At 38.6% G+C, this 23,588-nt stretch overlaps 1 protein-coding gene across 1 annotated transcript in view; it reads right to left on the reverse strand.

Moving 5' to 3' along the window:
* Positions 1-20,623: 20,623 nt before the first annotated feature.
* LOC137502976 (uncharacterized) overlaps positions 20,624-23,588 on the reverse strand; it is a 64,518-nt gene continuing 61,553 nt past the window's right edge. The window contains exon 4 of the mRNA XM_068230258.1: positions 20,624-20,824. Within this exon, the coding sequence (XP_068086359.1) occupies positions 20,624-20,824 (201 nt within the window). The remainder of the gene's footprint in view (positions 20,825-23,588) is intronic.

Genomic DNA, 23,588 nt, shown 5'->3' on the forward strand with positions numbered 1-23,588 from the left:
GCAGGCGAGGGCTACTATGCAAAACGCTAAGCCGAAAAGAAAATCGTGATAGGGTATGGAACCCAGGGGTTACATCTTATCAGAAGGGCAAAAAGGATGAAAGGACTCTTCCTCCTCCCTACCGCACATTCCTTGTAGGGCTAATTGGCTAAAGGGCTAATGGGCAAAAGGGCTAATGGGATAATGGGCTAAAGGGCTAAAGGAGCAACAACCTCATCGATCGCTATCAGCAAGAACGCTTGTACTTTGTTAAGTGTAGAAAATTAATCTTTATTGGTAAATGGTTTTATGTTCAGAACAAGGAATGGAACCTAGGGGTTACGTCTTACCTAATAAAATCCCCGAGGTGCGATGAGTTACGTTTTTTCGAACTAGTGTTTGGAACACTGAACTTTTCAAGATGATAGCAGAGAGGTTAGCAATGTACTGTTGTTGGATTTTAAATTCTACGCTATAACATGCATAAGGTGGCAGCCTTGAGGTTTACCGCCGTAAAGATGGCAAGAGTGAGGTTAGCAATGTTCTGTTGTTGGATTTTAAATTTCGCGCTATAACATGCATAAGGTGGCAGCCTTGAGGTTTACCGCCGTAAAGATGGCAGCAGTGAGGTTAGCGACGCTCTATTGTCCTCCAAAATGAGGCTAGGGTTCGTCAAGGAGACAGCTGTCAAAAAAGTACGTGGCTATGTTTACCAAACAAGAGCACGTGGCTGTGACGTCACGGTCACGCAGTATGCTGCTTCAGCATGCAAAGTTCAATGTCTACACCTACGTAGTTAACACTCTGCTATGTTCACACGATTTTTACACATACATATTCTTTATGTTTTAAGTTCGTGCACATAGGTTATGTTAAGATAGCAGCACACGTACAGGCGATGGTCGCACGCTCGCGCAGAAGTTGTTTAGTACGATAGTTGATGTATGCAATATAAAAAGGTGATATGTACACGCTTTTAAACCTTGCTATTCCTACTGCTACTATGTTCGCAAGATTATTAAACATCGCTATTCTTTGTGCTTTAAGTTCGTACGCATAGGTCATGCTAAAGTAGCAGCGCAAACACATGTGAACATTGTACATTCTAGCGGAATGTGTTTGGTATAATAGCTGATGCATGCAAAATCGATAGATGATGTGTACACGCTTTGAAACTTAACTATTCTTCGTGCTTTATGTTCGTGCACATAGGTTATGCTAAGATAGCAGCACACTTTAGCGGGAGAAGTTTTGTACTCTAGTTGATGCATGTATAATCGATAGGCAATGCGTACACGCTTTTAAAACATAGCCATTCTTACTGCTGCTGCCATGTTCACAAGATTTTTATACATCGCTATTCTTTATGCTTTAAGTTCATGCGTATAAGTTATACTAAGTTAGCAGCATAGTTATAAGGTTGTCGCACGCTCTAGTGGAAGAAGTTTAATACGAAAGTCGATGCATGCAAAATCGATAGGTGATGTGTACACGCTTTGAACTTGGCTATTCTTTGTGCTTTAAGTTCTTGCACATAGGTTATGTTAAGACTACAGCACACACAAGCGATGATTGCACGCTGCTGTAGAAGATGTTTAGTACGATAGTCGATGCATACATCATCGATAGGTGATGTGTACACGCTTTAAAACATGGCTATTCATACTGCTGCTCTGTTCCCAAGTTTTATAAACATAGCTAATCCTAATGCTGCTCTTAACGACGTAGAGCTAAGGATTGATTACGTGACCGTGACGTCACAGCCACGTTCTCTTGTTTGGTAAACATAGCCACGTGCTTTTTGACAGCTGTCTCCTTGACGAACCCTAACCTCAATTTGGAGGACAATAGAGCGTCGCTAACCTCACTGCTGCCATCTTTACGGCGGTAAACCTCAAGGCTGCCACCTTATGCATGTTATAGCGCGGAATTTAAAATCCAACAACAGAACATTGCTAACCTCACTCTTGCCATCTTTACGGCGGTAAACCTCAAGGCTGCCACCTTATGCATGTTATAGCGTAGAATTTAAAATCCAACAACAGTACATTGCTAACCTCTCTGCTATCATCTTGAAAAGTTCAGTGTTCCAAACACTAGTTCGAAAAAAACGTAACTCATCGCACCTCGGGGATTTAATTAGGTAAGACGTAACCCCTAGGTTCCATTCCTTGTTCTGAACATAAAACCATTTACCAATAAAGATTAATTTTCTACACTTAACAAAGTACAAGCGTTCTTGCTGATAGCGATCGATGAGGTTTTTGCTCCATTAGCCCTTTAGCCCTTTAGCCCATTAGCCCTTTTGCCCATTAGCCCTTTAGCCAATTAGCCCTTCAAGGAATGTGCGGTAAGGAGGAGGAAGAGTCCTTTCATCCTTTTTGCTCTTCTGATAAGATGTAACCCCTGGGTTCCATACCCTATCACGATTTTTTTTCGGCTTAGCATTTTGCATAGTAGCCCTCGCCTGCACAAGCTACATGCTTGTAACCCATGCCGGCTGATTGACTGATATTTCATGTTACATGTTTATGGGATAACTTTTTCGACTGATTTTCACACAAGACGAATGATGGAAGGTAAATAATTTGAAGTTGTACTTTTGCTATATCGTTTACCGAGCGAGTTAGCTGCGCAGTGTGGGTACAGTGTGTTTTTGATTTTTACACTAGGCAAATCATTGATGTTGCAGTTTTGCAATATTGCTTACTGAGCGAGTTAGCTACGCGATATGTACACAGTGTGTTTCCATAGTTTTTGATCTTACACTAAGCAAATCATCAAAATTGCACTTTTGCTCTGATCACATCAAACAATGTTCTGATCATATGCTGAAGTTAACAACATCGATTACAGTGTACGATTCTAGTCTTGTTATGTCTCATTCTGATCTTCTTAGAACAACGGCACCACCTAACATGTTCTAAACACATGTTGTATTGAGTACAGTGTTCGATTCTAGTCTTGATCACTTATTTTGTGTTCTGATCACATGTTGTATCGAGTACAGTGTTCGATTCTAGTCATGATCACTTATTTTGTGTTCTGAACACATCAATCAATGTTCTGATCACATGTTGAAGTTAACAACATCGATTAAAGTGTTCTATTCTAGTCATGTTATGTTTAAATCTGATCTTCTTAGAACAAGGGTATCCCCTGACATATTCTAAACACACATGATGTATTGAGTACAGTGTTCGATTCTAGTCTTGATCACTTATTTTGTTTTCTGAACACATCAATCAATGTTCCGATCACATGTTATATCGAGTACAGCGTTTGATTCTACTCTTCTTATGTTTCGAAAGTCTAAACATGCACAATAATGTTATCGCTGCACACGCTTGCCTTCGCGATGCAGGTTTAAACTTGTTCGATACAATGCTATGCCTTGACATAAGAGGCGGAGGAGGAGGAGGTAGAGGAGAATGATAAGGCCTTAACAGCCTATGTATAGTCGCCATTGTTTAAAGATGACAGATGTCAAAAGAATTTTTCAAATTATCCGCCACCACATTTCAGGTAAAGAGGGTAGCAGGGTGCTCTGTTGATTAAACACATAGAATTTCAAATTCCCCTCCACCGCATGCTTAACAGCACCTGTTATCTTGCGCAGTAGCCTCTAAGCTAGCTTTCTTCTTAAGAGTAGCCGCCATCTTGTGCGAGCACCCCTAGGCTGTCTCATAAGGAGCTATGTATAGTCACCATTTTGTGTCCGCCATCTTGCGTAAGCATCCCTAGGACGTCTCAAGCCATCTTGTGTCTCATAAGAGCAGCCACCATATTGTAGAAATAGATAGCTTCCAATGCCGAAGGGCTTAAGTAGGAATCGAACCGTTGATCTCATCATTAGACTATGTTTTTTCTTGTTCCTGATACTACAAACCTACGTATTAGGCGGAAAACTTTTGTCCGTTTTGCTCTACGATGCACCGTTTTCGAGATATAAAACATTTTGCATTTAAGCCTCCAAATTTAATTAATCGAACCAGCACGGTACGTTATACTCTCTACCATAGCTAGACCTGATCATGTTATGAAGACTCGCTTCAATACAAGCTAAAACAGAGCAAATGCCAAAGGGCCTAAGTAGGAACCGAACCGTTGATCCCATCATTAGACTATAGTTTTCTTGTTCCTCATACTGCGAACCTATGTATTAGGCGGAAAAATTTTGTCCGTTTTGCGCTACGGTGCACCGTTTTCGAGATATTTAACATTTTGCATTTAAGTCCTAAATTTAATGAATCGAACTAGCACGACACGTTAGCCTCTAAGCTAGCTTTCTTCATAAGAGTGGCAGCCATCTTGCGCAAGCACCCTTAAAGCGTCTCATAAGGAGTTGTGTGTAGCCGCCATCTTGTGTCCGCCATCTTGCGCAAGCATCCTTAGGGCGTCTCAAGCCATCTTGTGCAAGGACTCTTAATTCGTCCTATAAGAGCAGCCGCTATCTTGAGCAAGCATCCCTAGCGCATCTCATAAGGAGTCATGTATAACTGCCATCTTGCGCAAGCATCCCAAGTGCGTCTCATAAGAACCTATGTATAGCAGCCATCTTGCGTAGGCACCCTTAAGGAGTTATGTATAGCCACCATCTTATGCAATTAGCGTCGAGAGATGGCTGCTGTAGAATTTTTCTTTTTAAATTAACCACCACCACATTTCAAAGGTATCTAGCTAAAGATGGCAGCACGGTGCTCTCTTGATTAAAGATGGCAGATGACAGCTAACATAACTTTTCAAATTGCCCGCTACTACATAGGGCAGCACGGTGATCTGTAGATTAAAGATGGCGTATGACAGCTGACGAAATTGCCCGCATGATAGCAGCACGGTGCTCTGTTGATTAAAGATGGCAGATGACACCTGTCAAAAAAGCACATGGCTTTGTTTCCAAACAAGAGCACGTGGAATTAGCCGCCACCACATTTCAAATGTATCTAGCTAAAGATTGCAGCACGGTGCTCTCTTGATTAAAGATGGCGGATGATATCTATCAGAACTTTTCAAATTGCCCGCTACTACGTGCTTAAGGTAGTAGCCATAAAGAAGGCAGCACGGTGTTCTGTGGATTAAAGATGGCGGATGACAGCTGACAAAATTGCCTGCATGATAGCAGCACGGTGCTCTGTTGATTAAAGATGGCGGATGACAGCTGTCAAAAAAGCACATGGCTTTGTTTCCAAACAAGAGCACGTGGAATTTGCCGCCACCACATTTCAAAGGTATCTAGCTAAAGAGGGCAGCACTGTGCTCTGTTGATTAAAGATGGCGGATGACGGCTGTCAAAAAAGCGCGTGAGTTTGTTTCCAAACAAGAGCATGTAGAATTTTTCAAATTGCCACCACCACATAGAGGGCAGCACGGTGCTCTCTTGATTAAAGATGGCTGCTGTCATGTGGAATTGCCTGCCACCACATTTCAAAGGTATCTAGCTAAAGAGGGCAGCACGGTGCTCAAAGATGGCTGCTGTCAAGAAGCATTTTTCAAATTATCCGCCACCACATTTCATAGGTAAGTAGCTAAAGAGGGCAGCACTGTGCTCTATAGATTAAAGATGGCGGATGACAGCTGTCAAAAAAGGACGTGGCTGTCAAAAAACACGGGGATTTGTTTATCTCGCGCTAGTTAGGTTAAGTTGGTACTACTGAGGTTTAGGCCCGTCAAGATGGCAGTACTGAGGTTAGCGATGCGTTGTTGTCTGTCAAAAAGCACGTGGCTGTCAAAAAACACGTGGATTTGTTTACCAATTCAAATTTCCCGCGGGTGGTGGAGGAGACCTCTGGGAGGCCTCTGGCTGCAGTGGCGGTGGAGGAGGCCCCTGGGAGGCCCCCCAGTGCGGTGGCGGTGGAGGTGGCCTCTGGGAGCCCGCGGTGGCGGTGGCGCCAGAACCATCCAATTATACTACTCTTGCCGATTTTTATAATTACCGCCCGATTAGAATTCTGAGCTATGCAATGATAGTTTTCGAACAAATCCTCGACCATATGATCAGCGATTTAGCCAAACATACAACAAACCAAGCTGGATTTGTGGAAAATTGTGGCGCAACAGGAGCAATCCTCGGTGCACGGCTGTTAGTTGAGAAACACTGTGAAAAGAATAAGTGGCTTAATCTTAACTTTCTGGACCTTGAAAAAGTCTTGCATCGGGTACCTAATGACCTTATCTGGTCAGCTACAAGAACATGGCATTCCAGAGCAACTTGCAGAGAGAGTAAAATTGCTCTACGTAGAACCAAGGAGTCATGTTCAAGCTGCGGCAGGAGTGCCCGACGACTTGCACATAACTGTAGGAGTCCACCAAGGCCCTGCCTTGCTGTTTATTCTTGTGATGGACACCATTACATCAGACCAGCAGAAGTCAATAAAAATGGACGATGTCATTTTAGCTGCAAACAACTGCACAACCTCTGATTATCTGCAGCTCCAAACAGAAAATTGAAACAATCGACTAGCGCAATATTCCCCGGGCTTCAACGAAAAGAAGACAGAATGCATGATATTACATCGTTGAGAAGTTGGAACCATGCATGTTGACAGTGACAATATAGCATGAGTAGAGAAATTTAGGTATCTTGGTCCCCGAATCTCTGATGATGGCCGACTTACTGAAGAAGTCATCTTAAGAATATACAAAACCTGGCTGAAGTGGAGAATGACAAGGAGCGCCCTTGCGACCGACGGATGAAGGACTATCTAAAATCTAAGATACCGAACTATTATCCGTTTTGGCGCTTTCTACCGCAACGAATGTTGGCCGGCTACAGCGGAGGTAAAACGCCAACTAGGCGTCATGAATACTAAGATGTTTAGGTGGAAGGCTGGCATAACTACACTGGATCACATTTCAAACGATATTATTCGGAAAAGTTTAGGCGGTGCAACGATACAGAAAAAAATATGGAAAGCCATGTGTGCTGGTTTGGGCAAGTCTTGCATGCAGAGGATGATATATTGTGAAAGTCAAAGTATGCACAGGAAGTCAGTGGAAAGAGGAGCAAGGGACGAACAATACAGCAAAGGACAGATACAGTGCAAAACGAAAGCTGTGAGACTACGTAGACATGGCCAGAGACCAATCGCACTGGAGACAACGTAACACAACCCCGGACACTGCCACCAGACAGGACGAACACAAAAGAATCAGAATAAAAAGAAGGAGATTGTTGAATATTCTACTGTAGAAAATGGGATAAAGTGGATATTTTACACATCCTAGCATTCAACTCAATATGTTCAAATTCTCTTCCCTAAAGCCTATGTCCAGTATCTATAAATGATTTATTTTCACAAAAATAATGTTTGAATGGCAGAACGCTTCATGACTTCGTGTTTAAATGACTGCATTAAATATCTTATATAGAAAATTAGATAACAAAAGAAAATTTTCCGGATTAACTGTGTTAATCGGGAGTGACGGTTGGAATATCCAAAGAAATTCTGTGGGTACTCACAACTCAGTGTATTCTAGGCTGACTGGAATTTCACAATTCATATTTCGGCTTACATCCATCATAGATAGCAGACGTTCAGATCAATCAATTTATTTTCACCCCAATCAACCCAAAAAATGAAGACCAAGGAGGAGTGGCACAAAGTAGTCAGCTCTGGGCCACGTGGCACTCAACACTCTACAAGTGAAGGAAAACGCAGGACTTAGTGGTTAGTTCAGAACCATGTGTCTGTACATAAACGGAAGTTAACCTCTTCACTAATTATTTAACTCAGGACAATGTGTCTGTCTGCAAATGGAAGGTACCCTCAGCACTAACTAATTAGCTCAGGGCAATGTGTCTCTACACTAATGGAAGTTAACCTCACAACTAATTTCTTATCTCAGCACTGTGTCTCCCTCCACAAATGTAAGGTAACCTCATCAATAATTTTTAAGCTCAGGAATATGTGTCTTTCCACAAGTACGCAATTAGGAAATTTTATTTACCTTAAAACCTCCTTTTATGTAATTCAGTACCAAACTGACACAGTATATCTCTTAGACATTTCGAAAGAAGTCATTTAAGTTGCTGCAAGATATCTGTAGACTGCTAAACTGAGAGTCAGGATAACACAGCGAAAGAGGTGAGATATAAAAAATATGTGCAAAGCAGTAGATACAGTAAAATCCGGTCAACTGAATCCTTCCGAAGCATCTAAAACCTATGATATACAACGGACAAAGTGCACCCGTCATGCCGGGCTCAGCTCGGCCGGTGAGCGAAGATCTCCAGGGTGTAGATCGTTCGCTTATCGGCTGTGCGAAAATTTTAAAGTGCAGGGATAGATAATGAACTAGTGGCAAATGAGAGAAAGCTAAATAGGTTTTACACATTTATTACAACTACTGCTCTTCATAAATTATACAATAATTAACAAAATCTAGGTATTTTGTTTATATGATTGTCTTCTTTTATGTCATAGTCACACAGATACTTCATCGGTAAACGAAACAGGAAATGCCTGTATCTGCAAATATAATATTCATATTTTTAGTGAAAAATTAATTAAATAATTAATAATAATTAATTTGAGATGATCTCTCTCATTTATAATTTAATAATTTGAAAATAAACTTCCTTCCTTCATGGGTTTGATTTTAAACAAATTTGAAAATGATCATTTTCATTTCTCTTTGAAAATTAAATAAAAAATTTTCTCTTATAAAATTATAGTTAAGTCGTCTTCCTTGACCTTTAAATTAATTGATAAACTCAACTTTATAATTATTTAGCAGTTGCTTCTCACATAATAGCTCGGAACTTGACCTCATGTCAATTTACATTTATCTGTTACTCGAAACAATTGATTAAATTATTCTTACAATTTTCGACTTTGTGAGTTCAATCCACTGACATGGCCTATACTTATTCATGTGTATTCGTTAAATAAGATCCTATTCCTCCTTAAAAACGAATAAAATTTACTAAAGGTTTGAATTCATTCAAATGGTGAACCACTAAAGTTGGCGTAAATTAGGCCGAAATTCCACAAAACAATGAAGAGCATCATCACAAATATGGATTATAAACTTACATTAAGCAAAACACAGTCAAATCATACATACTACACTCACACAAGGATACACGGAAATATTATATACATATTTACACGAACGCTAGCCCTTGATTATTAATTTTTATGATTAGACAAAGTTAGGAAAATTATTCTCACGATGACACTATCGTGGTGACCTCCTCTCATCAACTGGGAAATGTGACAGAGCAAGGATTATCACTTAATTATAGAACACAGTTATACGACAACGTTTAGAGAAATTTTACGAACACAAAATCATCCAAAAAATCATCGATAAACCGCTTGAACATAGGCCAGAACAAACATTCCGCGCACGCGGTTCATGAGCTACGACATTTATTTTTACTTCTCCACTATAATTGTGATTCTCGATTAATCTGCACTCATAACGAAGACATTACATCAAGTAACATATTTATTCCATCATTGACTCATTAATGGATGCACAGCTCGACTGCTGGATTCAATAATATCCATCAATCAATCAACTAATCATCACAGCACAGCAAATATATAACAAATTGTATCGGTCAGATACTGCCATTTCCCAGGCCTAAATTACAATAATGAGCCCACATCAACCATTTTCAATAATAACTAATATTATGCTCATGACCTTAGGTGTTCTTTTACGTGGTAATTTAGTTAAATTATTTTTAATATTATTATTATTATTATTACTGGCCGCGCAAGATCATACGTGCGGAAGCTACTACACAACAATATTTCAGATGACTCTATTGCACACAAAACTCAACCATATGTCGCATAATTGAAGAATGAACTCTGACATGATAGAACCCACGGAATTTCTGTCCCATTTGATCTCATTAAAAGTCAAAAAATATTCAAATAGTCCAAGTTTAACGTTGGGGTCAATTTACACTTATTTCTCCTGCCACAATGAACTCGGGACAGTTGAAACACTTCTCGAAGACATCCACTCAAACAAACTAATAGGTTCAAATACTCACTCATTCTCAATCTACCATCACCAAGAAAGAAGAGATGGAAAAATTCTAACTAATGGGAAATGTCTAAACAAATAAGTAGAGGCTATGTCATTACAATTACTTTACAAAAGGAAAGAAAGAATAACAAAGTTTAAATATTACTTGGTGGTGACTGTCGGTTGTAGAACTCGGGCTGATGACCTAGTGCATTATCACCTCACGCACCATCGATCCTCGTCACGCCCGTCTGGACTGCCTTACATTTTACTCGTGCATTGGAGACATGCTGGCGCGCTGGAAATCACACCGTTCACGAAGAAAGAAGACTGACATCCTGACTCGAACTCGAACCGGTGACCTCTTCATTGGAAATCTTGTGGAGCTGAAACTAAAAATCACGTCTAAGACAAGGTCCAAAACTCACACCGATGTCTGATAAGATGACAAGGAAAACTTAACTTTAGAGTCTGCTGAATTATAGGTGGAATCCGCAAACATCTGAACTGCAGTTGTAACCAGTTGTAGGCTCTGAATGACGAAGTTCCCTGGCAAGCGAAGTGCGTCTTCTTCTGCCCGTAGTCGAAGCTAGAGTAACTCCTCTCAGTAAGCGAAATACGTCTTCTTCCGTCCGTTGTTGAAGCTAGAGTAATCCTCCACAAGACGTGTTCAGAGGTAGAAATTTCTGTGAAAATTTTCCCTAGGAAAATCCATTATTCACTGTCTTAAGACAGGGGTGCGTCTTTTCCTCATAAGCGATTGGTTAATTCATTAACTTAGCACCAAATTAATCGCTTGATTGGCTGCCATAGTCAGACGTCATGCACCTTCACAATTATCGATCGAGCACTTGACACACATTCAGCCTGGTCACGTGTCATTCACGGCTGATTCCAAGGTTATTTGGCTAGCTGTCTCTGCGTTCTCCCCTCGCCTGGCCTTGAGTGGAATTCCCAGCCACCTGGCATATCTCGCTCAGTCAACTCGACGTGATAAAACTCCCTTCCTTGTTCATAAAATAATATTTTAACACACAGTAGAAATAAATGCTTTCCAATAAATGATTTTGCCAATTTTGAAGGGGACAAAAGCTACATACACAATGGACTGAACTCTGCCTTCTACATCAAGAAAAAAATACATACAAAAGGCTTTGCAAATGATAAAAATCATTGTTGTCCGTACTGAAGATACTGAACGTAGGATGCTAAATGGCTTATTTTGTCACCTATTCAATATATATAAATTTTATATTTAGCAATTTGTTCTTAATTCCGCTTGAGACATGTTTCGCCCTTCATTGAGGGCATCATCAGTCAGAAAGGTAAAAAGGTAAAAATCAGGTACCTGATTAGTATTCAACATGCACAAATTAGTATACATTACAACGGCAAAATTAGTACGAGAAACTCTTGTAAAATTGTGATGGTTAAACAATATAAGTTCAAAGAATAAGAAGTCGGCACCAATGCTTAAAATTACTGGGTAATTATAGCAGAGTTCCGCAGAGGTGCTCTGAAGAATAATTGATGCACTCTTAGGAAATTATAAATTTTAAAATTATTTACAGTATAACAGTCGGGGGGAAGGGTATAGTGCTCGGCGTCAAAGTTTTAAACAAAAATTACAGCCAATGGTTGGTAACTATACAGTAAATATGCATTATCTAAATGAACAGATGAGAAATTTATAGTTTATATACATATTTACAAGAGAGCAGCTTGGTGAGCAAGGATATAAGAAAGTAAATTACCAACTGCGTCCCGTTGCTTTAATCGTTGGAAGTGATTGTAGCATTGTCATATCAGAATATGAAAAGTGGTTTATCTTACTTAATATTCACAGGGGGTAGGGAAAGCATTTCATAGCCAATGAGGTTATATATGCATCAAACAGAAGGTTGTCTGGTTGAAACACCGGGTTCGGTACGGTGAAATTGTCAGCGTGGACGGAGACTCAATGGGAGTCATTGAGTAAACAGTGAATTTGAATGGCAACAATGACGGCAGTTATTTGTAGGTAAACGTATTGCTGGGAATGTGTTGCAGGTTGAATCCTTCGCTTTTTCTTCGTAGATTTCTTGTAGCTTGGAATGATGTGTGAAAACATCGGTGTGAGATGCCGGTGAGACGTAAATTGATATTGTTTCGTGAATGAAGTATGAAGGACCTCGGGACGAAGTTAAAGTTTTTGTTGCTGGTCTAGTGAAAAAGAATGGAGTTGTTTATGCTGTGAACTGCAGTGGAGAGAGTAGAAAATATACGGTTACTATAGACTCAGAGCGATGCAGCTGGGACGAGGCATCACTTCATTTGATGTGCGAAGAGGAGCCGTAGTGGCACGCCATATTTGTGCCGATGTGCGCTGGAATTCTAGCGTGTTGTTGGCAGTTGTGTTGTATGAAGTGGAAGTTATCTGTAATCGAGATGTTAATAGTATTAGTTGGTGTGTAAGGAAAGATCATGGTAAATAACGAAGAGTAAATGTTATATTAGATACCTATAGTGTCGTTGAGAGGCAATTTGTTGACGGTTGTTGGTTGACTATGAAGGAGGCACAGTCGGTAATACGCACATGTGGTTGGCAATGGCGGCGGGAGGGGGTGGGGAGCATTGGGAGGGAGGAGCATGGGCGGAGATCATGCGCAGTGGTGAGCTGTGGGAATGGAGGAAGGTAGAGTGGAGGGGTGAGCTTGTTGTGTGTTGGGAGTGCTGGTTGATAAAGTGTTGGTTTGTAAAAAGAGGGGGGGGGGGGAATGTACGGACTCGAAAATTTACGTGGATGGTATTGATGTCTTTTTATTAATGCGGTTGAATGTTATTCGTTTGTGTTGGGTGTTGTAGTGTTTATGCTGGTCGAGTGGCTTTTATTTGTCGTGTTGTATCGATGGGGTGGTAGTGGAGGGGGAAGTGCTTAGGTGGGAGGAGGTATGGGCTTGCTGTCATTGCGTGTGGGGGGATTTGTGGGAATGGGGGAGCTGGGATGGAGGGGTGTAACTGTCGACGTGCTGGGTGAGTTAGTTAATGTGGTATTAAAGATTTTAGACAAGTTGTTGCCTTGAAAATACATTTTGTTGTAGTAAGGTGGGAATTTGTTCATAAAGGGGTTTTTAGATCTATTATCTCGTTGAGGTTTTGTCTTTATTGAAGTGTTGATCTACAATGATGTATAGGTTCTCAAACTCAGTCATTAGTTTACCTTCCTCAACTCTTTTTAGGATTTTTAGGTCTTTGTCTATTGTGGTGAAGTGGTGACCAGTGTCCCCCATGTAGGTGCTCATTGCAGAAAATTTATTATGTTTTTGGGTAGTGTAGTGTTCTAAGTAACAGGTTTGGAAGCTTCGGCCAGTTTGTCCGATGTACGAGGCATTGCATTGTGAACAGGTGAGTCTGTAAATACCTGAGCCCGTGTAGTGATTTCTCCTTGGGTTGACAGAGTTCTGGTTGCAAAATATGTTCTGGTTCGTGTTCTGCGTTTTGAAAGCAATGTTGACTTCGTGCTTTTTTAGGGGGTTGGCTATCTGGTGGATGACTGGATTAGTGTATGTGAAAATTGCGTTTCTGGGTTTATTGGGTTTTATTGGGGAAAGTTGTGTTGTTAATTTTAGTTTTACTTTGTTGATGATGTTGTTGATCATGTTGGTGTTGAAGCCGTTGAACTTGGCAATTTCTTTCATGTAATCAAGTTCTTCTTTTGATTGGTAGGTGCAAGGGGAATTTTTAAAGCTCTATATATTAAACTGTAGTACGAGGCTTGTTTATGAGACTTGGGGTGTAAAGAATTGTTCACTGTTAGCGGAGTGAAGGAGGGTTTTCTGTGTATCCGAAATTCAAAAGCATTGTCCATTCGTGTGATGCTGATGTCTAAGAAATTGATAGAGCCGTTGTTCTCACCCTCCTTTGTGAATTTTATATTGTTGTCTAAAGTGTTTAAGAATGTGAGGATGTTGTCGCTGCTCTTGCACTGTTTATCGATGATGACTAATGTGTCGTCGACATAGCGGAGCCAAAGATGAATACCATTGATGGAATTTATTATTTTACTGTGTTCTAAGTTGTCCATGTAGATGTTCGCTAGAATTCCAGAAATAGGGTCTCCCATAGCTGAGCCCTTTAGGTGGTATATCTTGTTGTTGAACGTGAAGTAATTATTATTTAATACAGAGGTTAGTACTCTAATAAACTCTTCAATTTCTACTTTACTTAGTCCACTGTGTCTGGAGAGGTTGTTTCTTATGATGCTGATGGTGTCGAGAACTGGGATGTTCGGATACATGTTAGTGATGTCAAAGGAACATAGAATGTGGTTTGGTAGCAGTATAAATTTCCCAAGAGTGCATCAATTATACTTCAGAGCACCACTGCGGAACTCAGCTATAATTACCCAGTAATTTTAAGCATTGGTGCCGACTTCTTATTCTTTGAACTTATATTGTTTAACCATCACAACTGTACAAGAGTTTCTCGTATTTAATTTTGCCATTGTAATGCATACTAATTTGTGCATGTTAAATACTAATCAGGTACCTTATTTTTACGTTGAGGTGATAATTTTTGACTGATGATGCCCTCAATGAAGGGCGAAACATGTCTCAAGCGGAATTAAGAACAAATTCGTAAATGTAAAATTTATATGTATTGAATAGGTGACAAAATAAACCATTTAGCATCCTATATTCAGTATCCTCAATACGGGCAACAATGATTTTTATCACCTGCAAAGTCAAAGCCAACCAGGCTACAGTAAAAACCAACAAATACCTAAACCTCAAGGTAAAAATCGGCAAAATTTCCAAAGATATTAATTTCCTTAAAGAATGTGTTAAGCTAAATTTAGAACCTAAATTCTTGAAATCACTACAAAGGAAAAACATTCCGTCTCAAAATTCAACAATCACCCAAAACAAAGTTAACAACATCTGGTTGAAAGACGAGATTAAACAACTATACAGGAAAAATCTTTCTTAAATTTACAGCCGTATCGAACACATTTAACACTTGCACAATACTTATCCCCGCTTGAATGGCAATCTTTCCTAAGACATACTGACAATAAATTAACTAATGTACTAGAAAAGAAACAAGAAACATTAAACCTCAAACTAGCCCATCTGAAGGCAACTAAACCAAGCACATCAAACCACAATAAGAACAATAACACTACATCCATTACTTCAAACAACAGCCATGCCACCATCAACTTGTCTGATACCACCTTCTCTGACAATGAAATGAACCTCCTAAACAGAGGAATAAAACACAATTGGCCTGACCCCAATACGATAGATGACTTAACCACCACTATTGCAGAAATAGAATCCAACATTAGTAAACAGATCACCACAGAAAAACAAAATGACGTCAGACACGAAATAAAAAAGAAAATGCCCTCCCTAGTTAATGAGTAAAAAACCAGCAAAAACACTACCCTTTCAAAACAATCCATGCCTTAAAGAAAAAAATAAACACCCATAAAGTCATAGTAACAAAAGCCGACAAAGGTAACACAACTGTACTTATGAACAAACAGGACTACGTCAATAAAATTGAAGAATTCTTTTCTGACACAACCTACACCATCATCAACAAGGATCCTATACCAAAAGTACAACGCAATTTGCAAACCCTTCTCAAAAATTCAACTTTCCTCCTAAATGACCTAGAAATCCTTAAACTAGTCAATATGAATGCAACCTTATCCACAGCCAAGTCCTTACCCAAAACCCACAAAAAAACATCCCCATCCGACCAATTATCAACAGTAGAGGCAGTCCAACATACAAAACTTCAAGCTTTCTACACTACACCTCAAAAATAATTACAAATTCAACAACAAAAACCCCATTAAGAACTCAGTTGACCTATGTCAAAACTTAAATAAATTTACACTGCTACCAAACCACATTCTATGTTCCTTTGAAAGCGCTAACATATATCCGAACATCCCAGTTCTCGAAACCATCAGCTTCATAAGAAACAACCTCTCCAAACACAAGGTGGACTAAGCAAAATAGAAATTGAAGAGTTTATTGAAGTACTAACCTCTGTATTAAATAATAATTACTTCACGTTCAACAACAAGATATACCACCAAAAGGGCTTAGCTATGGGAGACCCTATTTCTGGAATTCTAGCGAACATCTACATGGACAACTTAGAACACAGTAAAATAATAAATTCCATCAACGGTATTCATCTTTGGCTCCGCTATGTCGACGACACATTAGTCATCATCGATAAACAGTGCAATAGCAGCGACAACATCCTCACATTCCTAAACACTTTAGACAACAATATAAAATTCACAAAGGAGCATGAGAACAACGGCTCTATCATTTTCTTAGACATCAACATCAAATGAATGCACAATATTTTTGAATTTCGGATACACAGAAAACTCTCCTTCACTCCGCTAACAATAAACAATTCCTTACACCCCAACTCTCATAAACAAGCCTCGTACTACAGTTTAATATATAGAGCTTTAAAAATTCCCCTTGCACCGACCAATCTAAAAAAGAACTTGATTACATAAAAGAAATTGCCAAGTTCAACTGCTTCAACACCAACATGATCAACAACATCATCAACAAAGTAAAACTAAAATTAACAACACAACTTTCCCCAATAAAACCCAATAAACCCAGAAACGCAATTTTCACATACACTAATCCAGTCATCCACCAGATAGCCAACCCCCTAAAAAAGCACGAAGTCAACATTGCTTTCAAAACGCAGAACACGAACCAGAACATATTTTGCAACCAGAACTCTGTCAACCCAAGGAAAAATCACTACATGGGCTCAGGTATTTACAGAATCACCTGTTCACAATGCAATGCCCCGTACATCGGACAAACTGGCCAAAGCTTCCAAACCCGTTATTTAGAACACTACAATGCCCAAAAACATAATAAATTTTCTGCAATGAGCACCCACATGGGGGACACTGGCCACCACTTCACCACAATAGAACAAACCTAAAATTCCTAAAAAGAGTTGAGAAAGGTAAACTAATGACTGAGTTTGAGAACCCATACATCTTTCTAGACCAATACTTCAATAAAGACAAAAACCTCAACGAGATAATAGATATTAAAAAAACCTTTATGAACAAATTCCCACCTTACTACAACAAAATGTATTTTCAAGGCAACAACTTGTCTAAAAATTTTAATACCACTTTAACTAACTCACCCAACACGTCGACAGTTACACCCTTCCACCCCTCCTCCCCCATTCCCACAAATCCCCTCACACGCAATGACAGCAAGCCGATACCTCCTCCCACCTAAGCACTTCCCCCTCCACTACCACCCCATCGATACAACACGACAAATAAAAGCCACTCGACCAACAGAAACACTACAACACCCAACACAAACGAATAACATTCAACCGCATTAATAAAAAGACATCAATACCATCCACGTAAATTTTCGAGTCCGTACATTCCCCCCCCCCTCTCGTTTTACAAACCAACACTTTATCAACCAGCACTCCCAACACACAACAAGCTCACCCCTCCACTCTACCTTCCTCCATTCCCACAGCTCACCACTGCGCATGATCTCCGCCCATGCTCCTCCCTCCCAATGCTCCCCACCCCCTCCCGCCGCCATTGCCAACCACATGTGCGTATTACCGACTGTGCCTCCTTCATAGTCAACCAACAACCGTCAACAAATTGCCTCTCAACGACACTATAGGTATCTAATATAACATTTACTCTTCGTTACTTACCATGATCTTTTCTTACACACCAACTAATACTATTAACATCTCGATTACAGATAACTTCCACTTCATACAACACAACTGCCAACAACACGCTAGAATTCCAGCGCACATCGGCACAAATATGGCGTGCCACTACGGCTCCTCTTCGCACATCAGATGAAGTGATGCCTCGTCCCAGCTGCATCGCTCTGAGTCTATAGTAACCGTATATTTTCTACTCTCTCCACTGCAGTTCACAGCATAAACAACTCCATTCTTTTTCACTAGACCAGCAACAAAAACTTTAACTTCGTCCCGAGGTCCTTCATACTTCATTCACGAAACAATATCAATTTACGTCTCACCGGCATCTCACACCGATGTTTTCACACATCATTCCAAGCTACAAGAAATCTACGAAGAAAAAGCGAAGGATTCAACCTGCAACACATTCCCAGCAATACGTTTACCTACAAATAACTGCCGTCATTGTTGCCATTCAAATGCACTGTTTACTCAATGACTCCCATTGAGTCTCCGTCCACGCTGACAATTTCACCGTACCGAACCCGGTGTTTCAACCAGACAACCTTCTGTTTGATGCATATAGAACCTCATTGGCTATGGAATATTTTCCCTACCCCCTGTGATTATTAACTAAGATAAACCACTCGGCATATTCTGATATGACAATGCTACAATCTCTTCCAACGATTAAAGCAACGGGACGCAGTTGGTAATTTACTTTTTTATATCCTTGCTCACCAAGCTGCTCTCTTGTAAATATGTATATAAACTGTAAATTTCTCAACTGTTTATTTTGATAATGTATACTTACTGTATAGTTACCAACCATTGGCAGTAATTTTTTTTAAAACATTGACGCCGAGCACTATACCCTTCCCTCCGACTGTTATACTGTAAATAATTTTAAAATTTATAATTTCTTAAGAGTGCATCAATTATTCTTCAGAGCACCACAGCGGAACTCTGCTATAATTACCCAGTATTTTTAAGCATTGGTGCCGACTTCTTATTCTTTGAATTATATTGTTTAACCATCACCATTGTACAAGAGTTTCTCATACTTAATTTTTGCCATTGTAATGTATACTAATTTGTGCATATTAAATACTAATCAGGTACCTGATTTTTACCTTGAGGTGATAATTTTTGACTGATGATGCCCTCAATGAAGGGCGAAACATGTCTCAAGCGGAATTAAGAACAAATTCCTAAATGTAAAATTTATATGTATTGAATAGGTGACAAGATAAACCATTTAGCATCCTACATACAGCTTTGCTGGTTCAAGTGCGCCTCTGCACAAGATACATTTAGGGAGAACAAAGCTAAATTAAATTCCAACCAAAATTAGTAATATTCTTTTGTGTTTGAAAAGTATTCAAAGCAATACTTTTATTGGTGGTCATTTTACAAGACTGATCTCTATTGCAGCCTATTTTGTCCTGTTAAACAAGAGTTACAAAAAAAAAAAAAAAAGAATTTGAACCTTGAGGATTTGACATATTTGGGAGTTCTTCTGTTATGTGCATGATTCTACTCTGACTAATGAGAGAGTATAAGCTGGTAGTGGGCAGTTCTGAGGACTGAAATGAATATTTCTTGCCACTAGTTGTGAATGTAGAGTAGGAACAAGTCAATGCATCACATAACAGATGAGAACACACTAACCCCCCAAAAATCAAATAAACCATTCAGAATTCGTAGTTTCAATCAATAATCTGGTTTGAAGTCAAAACTTAGGCTATGACTAGCCATTGCAAAACCTGCCGATACAAGGACACGCTAGGAGCACAAACCCGGGCTTATACAATCATTTCCCAGGGACTATCAAAGATTGTTACATACAGTAACCAATAAAGGTGTGACAGCAATACATTAATTAGCAATTAATTCAAAAACACTACTGCTTTAAAAGTTTGAAAAACAGATACACAATTGTATTACTCTGTTACGTCACTGATAAAAATAATAATTTTAAAACAATATTCTATCATTACATCATTATTTACCTACTCCTATGAGATAATATCTTCAATTAATTGAAAATGTTTAAAATTTTTAAGTAACTTCCACGAATTTTAAACTTATTTTGTAGCTGCCATTTGATTAGTTTATAATTGTGTAAATGTGTTTGCAAGCAACAAAGTACAAGCACTTAACTGACACTGAGCACTAAAATAACAAGTGGGAAATGGCGACAATCAGCAAGTGTGACCACAACACTGGAATAAGCATAAATTCAATACCATGAAAACTTTATAAGCTTACAACAATGTGGAAGCTTTATTCAAAAACTATGATATCAAGGATGTAGCACTAATGAACTGAATGTTTCATTTCTATGACTCATTCTCTGCGTTGGCATTCACAAAGGGATAATTTGACTTTAACAAAAAATAGAATTGGAAAGATCATAAAAAGAAATCTAACCAAATTAATAATTAAAAAACATTATATGAGTTATAAAACTATTAAACTAAGCCATCAGTATATTGATTGATGAAGCTATATTATATTGGTTTGAAATTATCACGTTGTTGACAATGTACATAAAAAATAATTAAAATTTGTAGATTTACTTTATAATCTACAAACATGCCTTTATCTGTGCGTCACTGTTGGTACAAAAGTACAAAATTACTGAGAATATCTGGAGGCAATAGTTGCAGACGGCATTTCAGATGACAAAAATGTGATGAACAAATGATGCAGTGACAATGAAAGAAAGAATGCATCTTTCACTGTTGCTTAAATTATTGTAAACAAATACACTTCAGAAATATCTAGTTCTACCAAAGATTTTTTGTAGATATATATTCAATAAAACTACATGAAGGAACAATAAATTTGATCTTAATGATCCTGAACACTTGAGGTAATTTTAACCAATGGAATTTTAAGATATTAGTGTTTAAATGTAACCTTGTAAAGAAAGAAAGGTCACTTTCAGATATAAAAAGGCACTCCTGAACACAACTGTATAAAGGTACAAAATATTCCATATTTTGCAGGCTTTGTGGTATACGTACTTTGTTTTTTCTTTGATGTACGCCAGCAGCTGATCATCAGTATGTTGTTCTACGAATATTTCCTTCTTAATGTCTTCAGAAAGCTATAAGCAGGAAATAAGAAAAGTTGAACAGAGAAGTAAAGGAATAAAAATATGAGTATATAGGCCTAAACAAGAAAACCGCTGAGAAAATTAATTTCATACTGGCACAATAAGAGTATAATTAATCTCCCAATTTTTAAATGCAAACGTTTAACAATGCAAAGTAACAATCAAATCAAAATCACTTCATTTACAAAAGAGGTGTCTACCTCTGTGGCAAATGATACACAAAAATACATTATTATCAAGCACCAAATTTTAAATTGACCAGCGAAGGAGACATTTTCCTAAAATACAGTGTTATACAATTTACACTAACAATTTAATCACACAACCCATTCTTAACAAATTTAAATTATTTACAAAATTCTACTCATAACCTCTTCTGTACTTACAAACATATTCAACTCATATACAGCATGTGGTATGACATTAAATAATACCGCACACGTGCTACATAATTAACATTTACATTGCATGTCAATTTTTGCATTGCGTTTAAATTGAATTTATTTTTTATAACCTTTTTGGAACCTAAGAAGCATAGCGACCTGCTGCGTCTTAACCAGAGCCGCTTTTGCCACCGTATTTCAGAGAGTGATAAGAGAGATAAGAACATGAAAAGGTACATACATTAGGATGGCAATAGAAAAGGTAGTGATAGAAAAGGAGGAAAATGAAAGGACAAATACTATCTCCAAATCGTTACCCAATGCCATTCCTTGCTTCTCTTTCTCTATCTGCTGATCCCTATTTCCACGCTGACTACCTATTTCCTTTATCCTCTTCTATTCACATTCCCCTGTTCCCATCATTCTATACATGACTTGACTTGTCGCCTCTTTGTTCCTTTCACGGTTCCTATTGTCCCCTTCAAGTTTAGCTCATAATAAGCATTTTATCGTGTGTTCCCAATGGCTAATAACATTCTTTTATTGGGAGTAGGGAATTTGATCCCGGCCCTTATTTCTACTCGCGGGATTTCGGGATTAGACATGGTCAGTCCGAGATCCCGGGCTTATCTCAGGATTGAAGGTTACAAATAAAAAATAAGAAAATCTTACAGATATCAGCTGTTTAATCAGCAAATCGAAATTTAGACAAAATCAACATATTTTACGGTATACACCTAACTAATTTAATCACTTTCTAATCAGACTTAGAGACAGACTAACCTGATTTAAAATCAATCAGTCTTTATGATAAAATTATTCTTTTTCAAGCATCAGAAATATATCTTTAAACTTACGTAAATTTCAAAAAACCTCGTGTAAAAAACTATGCAAATAAACTATGGAAATTAACAAACAGTCCCTCTGAACATAGATTCCATAGACGACTTTTATGTAACAAAACAATAAGTAGGTAGAAAGTTTCTTAGCAAAAATTATTCAAAAATAATATTAATCAGTCACATTTCACATTTATCGTGAATATAAAGAAAACTATTTAAGTAGGAATATTCTAATTTTAATAGCGAAAATATGATCTGAGGAATAACAACGCGTCCAGTGTCTCATCACCGAGTCTGCTTCTCAACTTGTTGCACATATATGCAGCTGCTGAGAAAGCGCGTTCAGGTTCGATGGAAGTTGGAGGAATGGTTAAAAAATACTTATAAGCCTGCTCTAAGTTCCCTGTAGAATTCGAAGACTCGTTTAGTTTCATTTCCTTCTTAATAATTCTGGAAAAATCGTTTTCATTTAATGCTTCAGGAGACATAATTTTCATGCTGTTTTCTATTTCCAGGTGAAGCTATTCTTTGAGCGTTAAATCATTTTTTTCTGTAATTGTAGGCTCGACATGCATATTTTGTTCTTCCTCCCTGTCATCTTTTACCATTTAATATATCAATTAAAGAAACAATCTGCTTTCTTATCAGGATTTTGCTCGGACTTGAAAAATTATACTTTATTTCCTCATCGAATGCCAACGCCACATTGTCACTATGAGGATTTTGTAGGTAGCATAATACGCCACTCAACTAATTTCTTCGGCAATCTTTTATGCGCTGTTGCAAATGTATTTTGTATTTAGAATGCAACGCGGAGCTATTATTATTTAACTGCTTAAAAGAAAATTAAGGGCAGCATCAGCTGTGCATAGATTCGCATCAGTGCGACAGAATGTTTTTTAAAAAAAGGACAAAGTATGTCGACTACACAGTATTTTGTCTTCTAAGTTACTGTTGACTTTGCTAGTGTGCCAGGTAGAAGATTCCCCAAAAGGCTCAGGAATAGATTTGCAATACGGTTCGTCAGATGTTATATAGATGATTGCGGAGTATGGTCACTGAACCTCGTATTGCGGCGATAGCGATGTCGTGGAGTCGTGTCCGGCTGAGACCGAGAGAATCCCATAGCTGTACAAGAAATTTAGGGATTGTGCCTCGAGCTCCGATCATGAGTCCATGGACGGAAATATTGTCTAGGTGATATTTATCAGTTTGACTGGAGACAAGACTTTAATTATTTCATCGATGAGTTCGAAATCTGACTCTTCCAACTGCACTGGATTATTCATCTCAATAAGCAACTTTTTGACGCTAAATTTCAAAAAGGTAAAACGCTAGATTATAGTGTAGAGGCTGTTCCATCTGGTTTTGCAATGAAGGAGTAAACTTACCCCCTTGCCATGCTCCATCTTCACAATGTTTAAAGAATGGTATCATTCTTCAAGGACGCTCTTTTGAAAATAAGAACATTTTGCGAACTTTTTTATTACATCCTTGATGTTCTGGTGATTCGTCAAATCCGGACAGTAT

This window comes from Anabrus simplex, chromosome 14 (genome assembly GCF_040414725.1).
Source record: "Anabrus simplex isolate iqAnaSimp1 chromosome 14, ASM4041472v1, whole genome shotgun sequence".
In the NCBI taxonomy this organism is placed as follows: Eukaryota; Metazoa; Arthropoda; class Insecta; order Orthoptera; family Tettigoniidae; genus Anabrus; species Anabrus simplex.